This window comes from Falco peregrinus, chromosome 12, assembly GCF_023634155.1.
Source record: "Falco peregrinus isolate bFalPer1 chromosome 12, bFalPer1.pri, whole genome shotgun sequence".
In the NCBI taxonomy this organism is placed as follows: Eukaryota; Metazoa; Chordata; class Aves; order Falconiformes; family Falconidae; genus Falco; species Falco peregrinus.
The window spans coordinates 21343548-21358967 of record NC_073732.1 but is presented as its reverse complement, the minus strand read 5'-3'; the positions used below and the strand labels follow the sequence as shown (position 1 = coordinate 21358967).

Genomic DNA, 15420 nt, shown 5'->3' with positions numbered 1-15420 from the left:
ACTCACAGTGCTGGTGGTGTTACATTTTAAGCATCTGACTCAGGCATTTGAGTGGAAAGGCAATAAAATACTTGATTTTGATTGAACATTGGACTTGAATTTCCATTGTGGCAAAGGTAAAAATAAATACAAACAGCATGAAGAAATAAAAAAGCTACTACTTGGACAAAACGTTCTGCATCATTTTTTAAATTTACAGATACTGAAAAATCTCTTTTTTGCCTTGCATGAAGGTCAAAATTCAGATTTTAAGCATTCTTTCAGCAGGGATTATATTTAGATACTGAACCTCCTGCCATTTTAAGGAGAGTATTTCTTCAATTACATCCAACATCAGTCCAGCTGTTAGGATTTCCTAAGGGACCACAGCAAACCAAAGAAATGCCTTTGCTCTGGTGCTGACAGGTTCTGTGGCATTGCCTTGCTGCTTTGCTTCTGCATACAGCTCCTGACCTCACTGATGTAAATAAGAAGAGAATCAAGTACCTGGTCTCTTCTGAAGTACTTGTCAAAGAGCATTTAAATGATAGACTTCATTAAGCTTGTACATCAGCTTTCAAAGAAGAAAAAAATAGCTGAGCTGGGGAATTCATGACAGCATTTCCAGTGTAAGAAAGAGGAACAGGTGGGGATGAAAGTTAAATTTTACACCCCCATGAAATAAAAATGCAGTCCATATTACAGCAGCCGCTGGAAATATCTTCTGTAATTGAATTACTACTATCAAATTAATATGGGAGAAAAGCCCTCTGAACACATTAGGAGGAAAACTACCGGCTTTTATTTATCTACTATACTGTATTACAGCGAGAGGCAGAACGTGTTACAACTGGGACAACTCAAGACATCTGCAGGGTGTTAGCTAGTGCCTTAACAAGTTTTCCTACAGGTATGTTTGCTTAAATTGATCTAAATAAATTTAAGAATTAAATTACCAGCTTTTAGTAGAAAGATAGGATCTTGAGAACATCTACATATGAGAAACATTTTTGGCTAAACTTACCTTAGCAGCCTCCTGAAGTCACGAGCTAAGCTCCAAAGCACCTTGACAATGAAATACCCAGTGCATCCTGTGGGAGGTGGAACTGGTCTTCAGGATTTCAAGGTCAATATGAAAACACAGCTTTTCTGCATTTTGATTCAAATGTGATTCACATGGTTCCTGGGGCTCAGGTATTCTTAGGAGGGACAGAGGCAGGAGGAGCTTTCATAAAAGCATCAAAAAGGGTGAAAATTAACAGGCAACTCTTAAACTGCCCTAAAAAGCAGAGTATACAGACATAGCCCACACATTCTGATTTTCAACATCTATTTCCTTGTTTCATTAATTTCAGTATCAAGTCCTCGGTAAGAGCCTTTTTTTGTTAGGAAGAAGGTGGGTGCAGGCTGGCCAAATGATGGACACCTTCTAGAAAAAGACCAGGGAAGGCAAGATCGTGCAGGCTGTATCTGCAGTAATTTTCTGAACAAATCCCATCTGCATGGCACTCAAGGGCAGGGGCAAGCTCTTGTTCTCTGAGCAGATTTCTAGCATGTCTTCAATGCACATTTTAGCAGCCAGAATCTGCTTGTAATCTCCCGCATGACATTTGGTGTGATAGGACAGTGAATTTTTTCTTGATCCTGATAGCTCCTGTCATTCAGCAACTGCTGGCTGGCAGCTGGCCGGCATCGGCAGTGCAGCTCTGCTGCAAAGCCAGCAGAGTACGGGGATGATCAATCCCAATGAGGTGCCATGGGGCTCTCCAGCTTGGGAACCTCCCCAAGATAGAGAAGGGATGTTCAACTAACTGTCGGTCCTTGATGGTGAGGAGTTTTGTGCCTACAGCAGGTGAACCTCTTCCCACTCTGTGAAGTCCTTCATACCGCAAGTGCCGGTCCCCAGCACACCAGCGATTCCACTGAGTGTGTGCAAGGGGATGGCACACAGAGCTGCTCAAGAGAAGTAACAGCTTTTTTCCCTGGCAAATGGTACAACACGTGTGGACCTCACACACCCACACTTAGGGACACATGGCATGTCCTGGACACCACCACTGTGTAAGGAGCTGTGGGAGGTGGGTACGAAGCCGCCCACCCACACTTAGATGCCCATGCACAGCCTGGCAGTTCCTCCCAGCCTTGCGGTGCAGGAGTGGGGAGCAGGATAGCTGATGAAATAAAGTGATTGTGAGTTTAGGGACTTGAGTTAGGACCTCTCCTGGATCTGCAGCCTGTCCTAGACATCAAAAGCTGGACCACTGGGCAGTGACATGGCCAGGTGAACCCACCTGCGTAGGAGAAGCTGTTCAGTGCCAGACCTCTCGCTGACTTTGCTAGAAAGACAATTCTTGCTAGCTGTTTCGCACTTGAACTTCTGTACCGAGATGGGTATCTTCCAGGGGCTACTACAAAATAACTTCCCCAAAATGGCCCAGCAACCAAAAATCTATTCCTGCATCCTGACAATTTCAGTGCATCACCACCACACAGTTTTGCTGCCACTGGCTCCTTGAGGCAGCTTTACGCAGCACTATTGAAAAGGAAAACGTTCACTCTGCCCGGGGGGAAATGAAGTGTGGAAGTCCCGTTGTCACTGACAGAAGTTTTGCCTCTAATTCCCCATCTGCTTTTCTGAATGTTAACCTACAGTATTGGCACATAAGCTTAAATGATAAATAGGGATTCCAAATAGAAGGCAGCAAAATGTTAGTCAGATAGGCTGGTGGTGTCTGCAAAAATGTGGTGTGGGCACTCATGTTTCAAGAAAAGGAAATTGTAGGACAAAATATAATGTTATATTACGTTGATTGAGGGAAAATGCTAGCACAGAATAGGACAAACTAATGGGTCGAAAACAGATTTATTTATTTTTTTGATCTTTAATCCATATGGGATCCTACACAGCTCCTCCTTCCTATTCTTATTGTTATTTGTGTTTAGCAGACAAGTAAAATAGCACACGAGGCAAGAAATCTGAGAAGAGAGTAATAATGTGATGCATAGTGTTAACTCACTAGTTTTGGAAATATCCATTTATCTTGGTTAAACAAAAGCTTTGCCCAAGTACTAAGCCAAGTAATCATGATTAGAAAGAGAAAAAGACATTCACCTCCTTGGAAACTCAATAATCTTCAACAGTAATAGCTCTGCAGTGACATAGTTCAAAGCTGGATGCTCGCTGTAATTAATATAGATTATTGCCATATGAAGAATGGAAGCATCTGTGCCTGCTCCTACCATTGTTTTTCTTTCTAGACCAGTTATGAGACAAAAATACATTGGGGATTTGTTTTGTGGACATGGCCCCTTCACTGCTCGAAGTGCTCTGCTGGCCTCAGAGCATTGCAGAGATCTTGTTCACTCGGTTCAAAACTGTGTAGAGGGCATACATATGCTGTTGCCTCTTACAGAGACTTTGCTTTTGGTTTTCTCATTATTTTTTTCCCTGACTCTCAAGAAAAATTGGGTTTATACTAAAAAAGTATATTACAAGAACACACCTACAAAGAGATGCATGAGCTCTCAAGCTATTAGCTTTCTAAGGAGCTAAATCTGCATCTGTACTGTCCAGTGTATGATGCACTGAACTCATCCACAAAACCGGTTGATTCAGGGTTTACACTGATTTTTGACCTAATAGACTGGTGCAGCGCTGTACTAAGCCTGGCTCATCTCAGTAGTCATTTTACCCCTTTACTCCGCCAGATTTCTCACCCACTTCATACCAATACTTCCATAGACTTCATTACTACCTTTTGTAATACGCAGCTGTTCATACTTCTCTTGTGTGTGCACATCACTATTATCTTTTATGTTGTGTTCCCTGTCTTTCTAATACCCTGCCTTAATGTAACCCACTTAATTTCTAACTTTCTCCCAGTCTTGCTGATTAGGCTGGATTTGATCTGTGTCCTAACTACAAATGAATCCATTAGAAATGCTTTCTTCTTCTTACACTGGAAATTGTTCTCTGGAGCATGCACCTTCCCTGTAGGAATCAGGGTTTTGCATTGTTTTTCCAGTCAAGCAATAGGTTTCCATGCCTAACATGCGACTTGGAGATCCTTACCAGAGGGCAAAGCAAACGGGGAGCTCCGGAGAGCACGTGCAGGGGTTGAACAGTCTGTGAGGGTGTAGCGATAATACACTTAGACTCAAGAGCCAATAGGTGGCTGACTCTACAGAATTAGGCTTTTAAAAATAAGGGCACTTAGAATACTCAATTCTGTGAAAATTACATGAAATGTATGCAGGAAACAATTTTTTTCTGGTGCTTTTCTACTGCACTTAGGCACAAAATTCTGTTTTGTGAATTTGACACAAATGATCTTATTCAACTAAGTGATACAGATGGTGAAGTCTGTGTCCTGAAAGGATGAGGAGCCACTGCAGGGTGTTTATGGTGCAAAGTGCACCCTTTTGTGATATGAAAAAGAGGAAGGATACTCATGAGATCCAAGCTGGGCTTTTGCTTTTACCACAGAGGTGTTTATTTCAGAGCTCCATGCCTCGGTATCAGTACTATGGAGGTGCTGTATCAGTGCCCCCATCAAGCCCTTTTCTTAGTTTCAAGGCAGGCAAGTAATTTCTACCCAATATCTGTCATAGCCAGGTTTCTGAGCTGGTGCCATCAGTACTATTCACAACCTGTCTGTAGACATCCTTCTGCATCCAGAGGTCCTCCAGCAGGTCCAGGGGACCACTCGTGAGGGAAGCATGACTGTCAGGCAGCTGGACACCCAAGCTCATGCTCCTCTCACTCCTCCAACCTGGCAGCCTCAGACATTTAGATCTCAACTAACTGTTCCTTGCACATCCCAGCAGATTTAATACAACGTCACTCATTGACAGCCAGGGAAACTCAACCAGCAAGTAGTTAAATAACTTGCTTGACTTTTCAGGTCACACTGGCAGGGCTGACCTAGCACTCCTGGTTCTCTTCCCTGGCCACTGTTTTGGATCAGACCTTTTACTAACTTTCCCGCACAAACCCAGTGTGCAATGAACAACAAAAGCCGTTGCCTGCAATGGCCAAGTGGCTCTACATCAACACCCAGAGCAGGCGGCCAGCCTGCTTGCTGGGGGAGCAGCACGGGCTGGTGCACTTGGGCCCTGGTCTGAACCAGGGGTGAAGCCAGTGAAGAGCCTGTGCAGATCAGCCCCTTGCTCTGCGCCCCAGTGTCACACCTGTACTTCTGCAGTATTAACAGGCATCTCTGGTTAACGGTCTTTAGGAAGATGCGACATGTGAAACCTCAGCAGTGGGGCAGTGCTCGTGCTGGCTGCCCACCCGCTAGCGGCGCGCGTGTTTGGCCGGCTGCAGTCTGCTAGATCCTCGTAAAAATTAACAAGCAGACTAAATGCGGACTGCTCTATTTTGCCACAGAAAATAAAGTCAGACAGCTAAAACTGGGGAGGGGAGGGGGCAAAGGGGAGCAGCGAAAGCAGACCAAAGGCAACATGAGTCGTATTTATTTTTTAATCCCATCTCTTTTAGTGTCTGTGATGAGCGCTGTAACTAAAGGAATCTAACTGAATTAGAATTTCAATATGTCCTGAGCAGATTGGAGCTGTTTCCATTCATGAGCAGCACGTCCCAGCTGTAATTGCCTGCTTGCTTATCCACACAGCTCTTTACAGCTAATCCAAATGTGGACTCAAAAATAAATAGTGCCAGAGCATTCACTTCCCGCTGGGCAGTAGTTTTAGCTCGCTTCTGCCTTTGCTTTGTTCCGGCTGGTGCTCTCAATGGCACGGGGACTGACTCAAAGGAGATAAAAGATGATTGACCTGCTCAAGGATTTAGGTGGGAGAAAAACCACTCCCACTGTATCTGCCCTGCTGGTTTGTGCTTTTCCCCTGGGTACTGCTTTGCATCTGTTTATCTTTCTCTGCCCTTGCCTCCCTCCCCAGCTACATTACTTGTGTGATCTGCTTCTACTTTGTGGCTTCCCTAAGGGCTGCTAGTGTCCTCCCGGTCCCCAGCAGCTCATCACCCTTCCCCTCCCTGTGCTCCCACCCACAAATCAGGGGTTTAGCGTTGCTTTCCAAAATGGAACGCTCTCTTCAGGGATATTTGAAAGCTGTGTACTTCTTAGATCAGGTCTTCTCTGGAGGGGCATAAAGCTGAGACACAGCTGCACAAAGCTGGAGGGGATGTCCCCATGGATGTGACTTGATGCTTCCCCAAAGCAAGGCTCTGCCTTTGCTCTCTGGCATGGGAATCTGTATATGTCTTGGCTGTCCTCCCTCCTTGCTGGATGGGAAGTGATTGTCCACCATCTTTTAGGCTATTTTCTCCACTACATCCACCACAGACTTCCTAGGAGACTTTGTCCAAGTCTCAGCAGCCTCTGTGTCTCTGTTCATCGTCTGCAAAATAGCAGTGCCCACACCCTGCTCCTTCACAGTATGGGGTGTTAATCCCAGGACCCTGAGCTGACACTGGTACAGGGACTTATGAGTTGAGTCAGAAGCCACTTCACTTCAGCATAGTCAGAGGTGTCCAGCTGCCACTGTGCAATGAATTATTCTTAGAAGTAGTCTTTTTAGTATCGAAAAGAACCTCCTCTAAGATCTGGTTAAGTGGATATGCACACACCCTCAGCCAGGGAGAAGGTCATTCCCTCCTGGTGACCATCAAAGAGACTAATTTCAGCATGGAGCTAGAGCTGGAAACACCTCCCAGCCCTGGGAGCGGACGATCAATACAGCAGTGAGAGTCCCCTTTGTCTCCTTTCTCTCACCCCCTCTCCATTTCCCACTTGATCGATCATGGCATGATCACAATAAACAGAGCATCTTCACTGCCACCCATATACTTCTAGCCAGCCAGCCTGATTCAGGGCCATATAGGTCTTGTGTGGTGCAGCACCCAAGTTCTATATCCCTGTGTAATTACAGAGTGTTGCGCTAAGATTTAAAGGAGAGCATCAAGCGAGGTAGTGCAGCACTTTCACTGCCTTCATTAGCACTCCCAGCATCCTTCCTCATCAGCGCAATGCTACCTGGTTTTTGGCAGAGCAAATCTCCCCATAAAACTCTCTTGGCCTAACTGACTAGGGGCATGTTGCAGTGGGGGTGACCCAGCCCTTGCCACTGATGCACCCCATCCCAAAGCCAGCCCGTTTTACAAGCAGATTGTGCCCTTTTCCAAAGCCAGAGAGCAGCTGAAATGATGAACATTGTGCTTGTCCAATGTGTCACTTGCTATGTAAATTCAAATTCAGCACAGAAAGCTAAAATTGTTTGCAGAGTCCTGACAGGCAAAGGGGACAATTATCCTCAGCTGTTCCTCACAAATGTTGATCCCCAGTGGCCACAACGTGCCAAGAGAGGCATTGCCTCGTGCTTGGATTGCAAACTCACCAGCGCCAAAACATGAAGATGGTAATAAGGGCTGGGTCTTTGCTAGATGCTCTGCTACCTGGAGATGGCCTGACAGTGTCCTCTGCCACATACTGTGGTGGGACTAGAGCATCCCTTGTACAGATGAGGAAGCTGAGGCCAGTGTGTCAGACTGCTTCAAGGTGACCAGAAGGTCCCCAAAGAAGAGATGTTGGAACTCTTCTTGCTTACAATGACAAATAGTAGCTCCCTCCTTTGTAGCTGACCTGGGAACACAGGAACTTCTTCAAGAAGTTGCTGTTTCAATCAACTAAATCAGAATAATTAAGACTAACACTGTGGCCAAGGTGAGTGAAACAAGTCGTCATGAGGATAGTAATGTACAGGAAGAGTCACTGGAAAAAAAAAGAAAAGAAAAAATGGAGAAGGATGTTGAAGTTAAAAAGATCAGGAAGAATAAAGACTATAAAGTCTACAGCCGTGCTGTGTGGGCTACTTAGACTCATACTAGGAAGCTAGCTCCTGGGAAAGGGGAAGCCTAGGGATGAAAGGCAGCATTAAGTGGGAAGGCTTGAAAGTTTTTTCAAAACACAGAAAGCCAGCACTGGGGAAGAAAACATTGTGAGACAGAAACCTGGAATTACTTTGGAATATTTAATTTTGAAGTGTGAATATATTGCATGTAGTCGTGTAGCAAAGAGGTATAGATATCTCAGCCTTTCTGAATCTCTCCCCTACTCCTGTATATACTGGGGAGAGGGAACAAGGAATCGCACAGGATGACTTGAAGTTAAAAGAAATTTTACCTTTTTAAATAAACCCAAATGCCACTATGTTCCACACATAGCTAAGCTGCATGCCCATGTGATGGCTTCAGTTGTCACTGGCAGCCCTGTTCTCCTCCTCATTTGGACACGGAGTGCAATGAGAGCCCAGAAAGACTGCCCTGGGTCCAGGGTGTCTCCCTCTTTCAACTCAAAAACTAGATGGAGAACTCAGCTCTGAGCTCTGGGGAGATTTAGGAGAAGGGCCAGAAACAGAGGTGAATTCATTAATGACGCATCATTAACCACTAGCCTTCCTAAACTCTTGCCAGTACATTAACACCAGCTGCCCATCGCCCATTTTCCCCTTGCCATAATGAGGAACCCCAAATTCAAGGTCATCTGCCAGTTGGATTAGTCAGTTAGTACAGCCAGAGCTCCTGAGATGCTTCAACGAGAACAGTTATTTATGTCACCCTGTCCTGCACTGTGCCCATTAGCTTGCAGCACAGCAAAGGCCAGTCACGAGGCAGAAATACACCATTTGATATTGCTGTTGCTGCTTCACAATTTAGTGTTGCTGCTGCCAGAGCGTTAAATGTTCCCTAAGTGGTAACTGTCTTCTACTAATGCAGATGCATTTATTTTATGAGTTAGCTTATTGCTGTTCTTAGTCCATGCTTGCTGTTCCATTATGGCCGCAGACAAGTAGGATTAGGGCGAGCAGATACTGTGATGGAGACCTGCAGAGAAAATAGGTATCTTCATGATACAAGAAGCACCGCCCTCTGAATTGTGTCAGAACAGAGGAACTGCCAGATAGGTCTTCACCTGGTTTCTGGTTTGCACCTTCAGTGCTAGTGGGTGAGACCTTCCTTGGTAGATGTGTGCTGGGGCTTTCATGTCACACCACAGCCACGGCCACAGTCGGTCTCACTCAGGTACCCCCCGCAGATGCCTGCTCAGTGTTTACCACCCAGCTGGGTCTCTCACACTCTCCCTGGTGCAGCTCTGCTTCCATCCACCCCTTCATGTTGCCACGGACCATACTTGGGAGTCAGGAATTTCAGGCACCAGTTTTAGTCCTGGGTCCAGACGGGACCCTCTTAATATACTAGCTACATCCGCCACTCTGCCTGGGAAACTGTTCCACTCACTAAGGCACCTGAATGACAGGCTACCTGACTTTGCATCAGAAATCCAACAGGCCTTTTGATTTATTCTCCCATCCTTCATCACACAATACTTCTCCCTGTTTTCTGGCTCAGCAAATCCATAGGAAAACATACTATCACCAGGCATAGGTGTGGGCAAGACCTATTGGGACATAAATCTAACTGTCTGTACTCAGTAAATTCACCTCAGAGCCAATCACCATCCCCCCCACAGGTTGCCTTTGATGCCTGGTCTCTGCCTCTTCCTTTTCGCATGGGTGATGGGGGGTGGAACCACCCCAAACAAAGTGTCTCCAACCATGACCAAGACCAAAGATCTCCATCACTCGGCAGCGGCTGCCCTGTCTGTGCAGGAGCTGGCACTGACGCAGTCTTGTAGTACAGGGAGAGGCTGGCATGTGGATTAGCAGGAAAACTTCAGGGCTCACAGGGAAATGCCTTGGGGTTCAAATGAATCCTCTGGCTGGGAAATATTGGGATGAAGCACCAAGAGCACTCGTCAGCATGGACAATGCAGGACATGGGTGTATCCAGACAAAGCTTAAGAGGTCAGTGATTGTATCTTTAGGTGAATGTTTAGCTTTTGTTTGCTTTTGATGACTCAGGGTGTCTTTTATGAGGCAAAATTAATGCAAGTGCTTATCTTTTTACAGTGGCCACATTGCCCAGGAAATGAAATGCCATAAGAGGAGCAAAGCTCATTAGTTTGGTCCCATAAATGGTTCTCCAAGGTCTCAGAAATGCTATTATTAACATAAACATTGACAGAGGCAATTACAAATAAACATCCATATAAAACCCAACTTTCCATCTAAAAAAGTGGTCTGCAATATTCCTCTTTGGCTGTTCATAGATGTGGTGACCTAGAGGTAAGGGACATTTCATACCAACCATGACCTAAACTGCAGCCTGAGGAAGCAAAGCAGCCAGCCCAGGGTGAAAGTGAGGACAAAAGAGCATACAATGTGGTTCCCGAGGTACCAGCTAAGGGTTTTTGAGATTCACCCTCAGAATAACATTTTTTTTTTTTTTGGAGCAATTTGAAGCAAATGGTGTCCCAGCATGTTTTCTTCACCTTGCAGTCCTCTCTCAGGTGGTTGCTGTTGGGTGGATGTGTTGATGCTCCTTAGGATGGGGCAGAGTGTTTCTAATCTTGTAAGAACTATCTCAAGTCTTCATCTTGCAATGGCTGAAGAAGTGGAAAGCTTGTCAGGTTTTTCAGTGAGTTCTATAAAATTCACCAGAAGACAATTTTCAAGAGGAGGATGACAGCAGGGACAGATGGGAGGAGTAGGGCAGCCCTGGGCATCCCCACTGGGTGAACATCATGGGCCCTTAGAGCTGCTTCTTGGCCAGTGCAGAACAGTGAGGTGACCTGGGCACAGTCGTACATGTGTCCATAGGAGATTGTACACTTATTTACGCTGTGTTTTTCTCTTAAATGCTGTGCATTTATTCAGGATAGACTCAAACATAAAAAAAACCCTGAGGCATGTTTTATAAAAACCAAAGCTTGGCCTCCTTGCCTGTCTCTGTAGCAACCTCACCGAGAGACAACTGTGTTGATGCCACACTGGGTAAATAACGAAGGAGACAGCAACGTTCAGGCAAAGTCAAGCAGAAAGTCCAGTGTCCATTCCAGCATCCTGACTCTAGCAAAAGTCACACCAAGTACAGCAGTGTGCTGGTAACCTGCCCTATAGGAATATCCCCTGCAGCCTCCTGACAGTCAAAAACCAGTCTGAAGCACCTCTTCTAAATGTTTGTAACAGGTATTGTCATGACTGTAGGTGCTCCGTCTGTTCAAGCAATAGCACAATCCACTTTTACTCTAAATGCTAAGCTGACATCCTGCAGTAATGAGTTTCACAGGCTGATTACTTGTTGCGTGATAAAAATAAGTTGCCAGCAGCTGACTCAGAGAGGCAATGGGCAAAAAATTAGTGCTACTTGTTTTCTCAGAAAAGACAGAGGAGACAGGGAAGGAACAGGGTTCACGGTTGTGCTTTGGGATTAATTTAAGGGAGGAGAAAGGCGTGGAAGTTGGCTAACTGACCTGGTGGGGCAGGACACCATTGTGTAAGTTACAACCGTTCTAGGTTACAGGTTCTCCAAAGGTCTTCAAAGGAGGGTCTTGGGGAGTTTGCATTTTTACTATCACAAAAGCTCTTACCTTACAGCTAACCCCTGCCTAAAGGAGCCAAGAAATTCAGTTGCTTACATTTGACCTCTGGAACAGCTGCTGTGATGTCATTGGTGTCATGATTTTACACAAAATTAGGCATGCAATTGTGTGTTAAATAGTGATGGTTAGCTTGGATTGCCCAACTAATGAAGCAGACAGCATTAATGCTATCACATATGGACTGCTGCAGGGCACTGGCACTGTAAAGGAGTCTGAAATCACTCTGACTTTGGCGGGAAGAGAGACAGCCCTTCTCCTCCTCTGGCATCCCCTGGGTGGGACAGACCCTTCTCACCCACCTCTCACCCTGGCAGTGCTCCTGCAATTTGCTCTGGAGCTTGCAAATCTGCCTCCCTGCCTAGGCAGTCCAGCCCAGGTGTCCCCGTAGACTCAGACAGGTGGCAGGAGCTGCTGATCACCTCTAATGTGTGCCCGAGTTTTGCTTAATTAAGAACAGACTCTCTAATAGCATTCACCACCATCTCCTGGTGGCTCCAGGACCACTCAGGCTGTGGCAGCGCAGCCAGCCAGGCTTTCCTGTCATGCAGCTCACACATGACACCCTAAAGGGTGCAGTGGTAAACATGTAATTTTATTTTCCAGCATTAAGGGACTCAGCCTGGGACAGGTCTCCCTCCAATATCCGATGTGGTCTCCAGGCCCTGGGATATTTGCTCTGAGCCGTCCCCATTGCTCGATGCAGAAACACCAGCTCGTTTGGTGCAGGCTTGGCAGTCACTGTTGTGCTCTCTGTGGCAGTGTGAGTGCAATCTTACATACCAGAGGGAGGATTAGACTCAAGGTCCTGCAACCCAAATTTCTGGCCAACATCGCTACAAAAACACTTCTTAGTCGGTGGCTATATTGATTAGATTCTGGCAGATGCTATTTCACCCTTTAAACTATATTTATTTCAGGGAGGAAGTGCCTCATCTTGTTTATTCTCCAATACTTAACTACAGTGCTTGTAAGAAAAGCAAAGTCTTTTTTGGCTCTCAGAGCTGCAGTGATGACCACAGAGTCAGGGAAAGGGCTGGGGGAGATTCCCCTCCTTCTTTCTGTTTCCCTTCTTGTATGATTTGCTGCACATGAATGCAGCACAAAAGCTTCATCAGATACTGCCATCTCTTACTTCAAGCGAGGTCCCTGCCTGCAAGTCCCAGGGCCAAGCCAGCATCCCTGAGCATGGCAGCAGTATCCCAGCAGGGAGGGGGTGATGGGGTCACCCATTTGGCCACTTTGCCCAGCCAACAGCCCAAAGGGGATGTGAGTTTGGCCTGGATCTGCATGACAGACCCCGTGGTGGGGCTCTGGGCTGACTCCAGATGGACATCCCAGTCCCTTGGCACACATCAACCTGTCCACATACAGATGGATTTTGGCCCCTGTCCACATTGGTCTTCCCCTGCAGCCATCTCTACGGGATTTAAGCATTCTCCCAGGTTCACCACTATGCAAATACTGAAATTAGCCCTTTGCATGATTATGTGCAAATATAAAAAAAGTGACAGACTTTTTCTGACAAGGAGCACTGAGGAATTCATGTGCCTTCTCCACTGACAGCATCAGCAGTCAGGTTTATTTTTGAATGAACTAAAGGATGGCCCCCAGTCAATGAAAAACTTCAGCATTAAACTATTCAATATCTGTAATATTTCTTCTTTTTCTTAAGCTTTGGTCTGAATGCAGTAAAAGCACAATGTGCTGTGCCAGGGAATAACGCAAAACACAGCCCTCACCAGGCAGCTCTCAGAGATCGAGATTTTAACGGAGTCTCACTATACTACAAGGACCAGATTAGGAGGAGCTACAAGGGGACCTGTAGCCCCACCAGCAAGTCCAATATAGCCTGTGCTTCCAGCCTGGCAATGAAGTTGCCATCTGGAAAGATAGTTGTTCACATGCAGTTGATCTGGCGTAACCAAACTCTGCTAGGAATGACGTAGATACAGTGAGTGTGCCTTGAACCAGGACAAGAGAGCAGCAACGCTTCCCAAGAGCCTTTCAACTCTGTATTTCTGATTCTATGAGATCTAATTAAAGTACAGGGTCAAATTCAGTCCTTAAAATGTAATCCCTCAGACTTTCCCCCTCTTCAGAAGACCCTGAGAGAAGGCAACAGGTCTCATACCCTGCTGTGAAACAAAGAAGCCCCTGGGCAGGATTCTAACTGGTCTGGCCAAATGGCCTTGGGACAGCCACTTATCTGTGGGAAAAGAAATCTTTTCCACATCAGTTACATTTCCACAAAATGCTGCATTTGTGTCTCATAGCTGTGCCTCATCCAGACAGCTCCTGGGGAGCCTCACCTTACTGAGAGCTGCAGTACAACCAAAAAACTGTAATGAACTTATGTGCTTAAACAACAGTCACTTTGTCCCCCAGAAACACTGCCATAAGAACATTGGATGTAGCTACTACCTTTCCTTAAACTACTGATAATTTCCTGTCCATGCAGTGTGGAGCATAGCTAAGCCTGTACAGTACCCAGGATCACATTTTACCAGTGGGGCTAATAAGATTTATCCTTCATTCCCACACTTTGGTCTGTCATCCCCATTATTTCACATCTCACCTTGAGTTAACAAACGGTCCATCTTCAGAGCACACTGGCACGGCCACAGGGGATTTGGTACACTGGATATAACGTGGTCTGCCACATTGGATGGGCAGTGACAAAAATTATCCCTCTTCCCCCAGGTCCTTCCATCGTCCCACTGCAGCAAGCAAAGCCAACACTGGGCAATCCTCTAAAATGTTTATTTGGACCAGTGGCCGAAGTTCTACATCTTACAGACATGATGAGAAAAGGTAAACGGCATCTATGCTGATTGTCTCTTACAGGTTTGAATCTTTAGGAGTGTGGCCTGTAGCTTCTCTTCAGTGGTGGCACTTAGAGAAGTAGGAGGGATGCAAAGGGTGTCTGGCCCTTCCTCCAACCCTGCCAGCTACTGCTCCATGACAGCAGGACCAGCTGATGAGTGCCAGGGTTAATGTGCCAAGCCAAAACAGAGCAGAGGGACAATGCCAGAGCCATGGCCAAAGTTTTCCTTGTTCCCAGGACATCAGCAGCACACTGTGACCATCTCTGAGGTCAGCACACACATCACACACTAATCTCCAGCCTCAGGTTTGCAGCTCCAGCCCCCATGAAGCCTTCATGCCGGTTGCAAGTGTCCTGCTTCCAGCTGTTGGCCCACACTGCTCCTGCACCCTGCTCAAAACACACACACATACCGTGCCTCCTGTCCCTCAGCCAGATCACTGCCCTACATAACTTTTACACATCTGGATGATGCATGCAGCTGTCAGAGATGTTTTCTGTTTATATGCACACGTGTGTGAGGATGCGCATGTGTGCAATACATTGCACAATAGCTGGGAGACAGCAAGCGGCATGAAAGTGAGCTGGTAGCCACCAACCCACTTAAGTGGTGTTGCTGGAGGGAATAAGCAGAAGGAGACAGAGGAATGAATGAGTTAGTGGATCTCCCAGGGGAGCAGGGAATTACACAGAAAAGAAGGATGGGAAAGAGAAAATTTGAGTCCACAGGCAAAGGCAGCACTCGGGGAAGAAAAAAGTTAAATGTCACTGATGAAAGAACAATTTGCAGTAATGCTCAGACTTATCCTTCCAAAACCTCTCTCCTTTGTAGTGACATTTGTTGGACAGCTTGCCTTGTCGCAACCAGACACATTTCCCTTTCTTTTCTATCCCCCTTCCCTCCCTTGCCTCCTCTCCTTCAGTTCCTCTTGCAGTCACTACTAAATGTAATCACAAAAAATCAGACTGGCGAAACAAAACCAGAGGTCAATGTAGCTACAGTGCCAATTAGCAAAACACACTCTTCAGTTATTCTAATGAGACATTACTGCTGACATCTGCTTGGAAAAATGCACTCGTGAGTTCAGGCAGCAGAGCTGCCCTCAGGACGCCGAGTTTCTTTGGAGAATTTGCCCATTTGCT

The 15420-nt window shown here is 46.1% G+C and overlaps 1 protein-coding gene across 4 annotated transcripts in view; it reads left to right on the top strand.

The window, feature by feature from the left end:
- KCNMB2 (potassium calcium-activated channel subfamily M regulatory beta subunit 2) overlaps positions 1 to 15420 on the top strand; it is a 152579-nt gene that overhangs the window by 120168 nt on the left and 16991 nt on the right. For 3 of the 4 annotated variants that reach the window (XM_055817556.1, XM_005232930.4, XM_027780403.2), the window contains exon 2: positions 14154 to 14264. The exons of the other annotated variant lie outside the window; for it this stretch is intronic. In XM_055817556.1, the coding sequence (XP_055673531.1) occupies positions 14154 to 14264 (111 nt within the window). The remainder of the gene's footprint in view (positions 1 to 14153; positions 14265 to 15420) is intronic. 4 annotated transcript variants of the gene reach the window in all.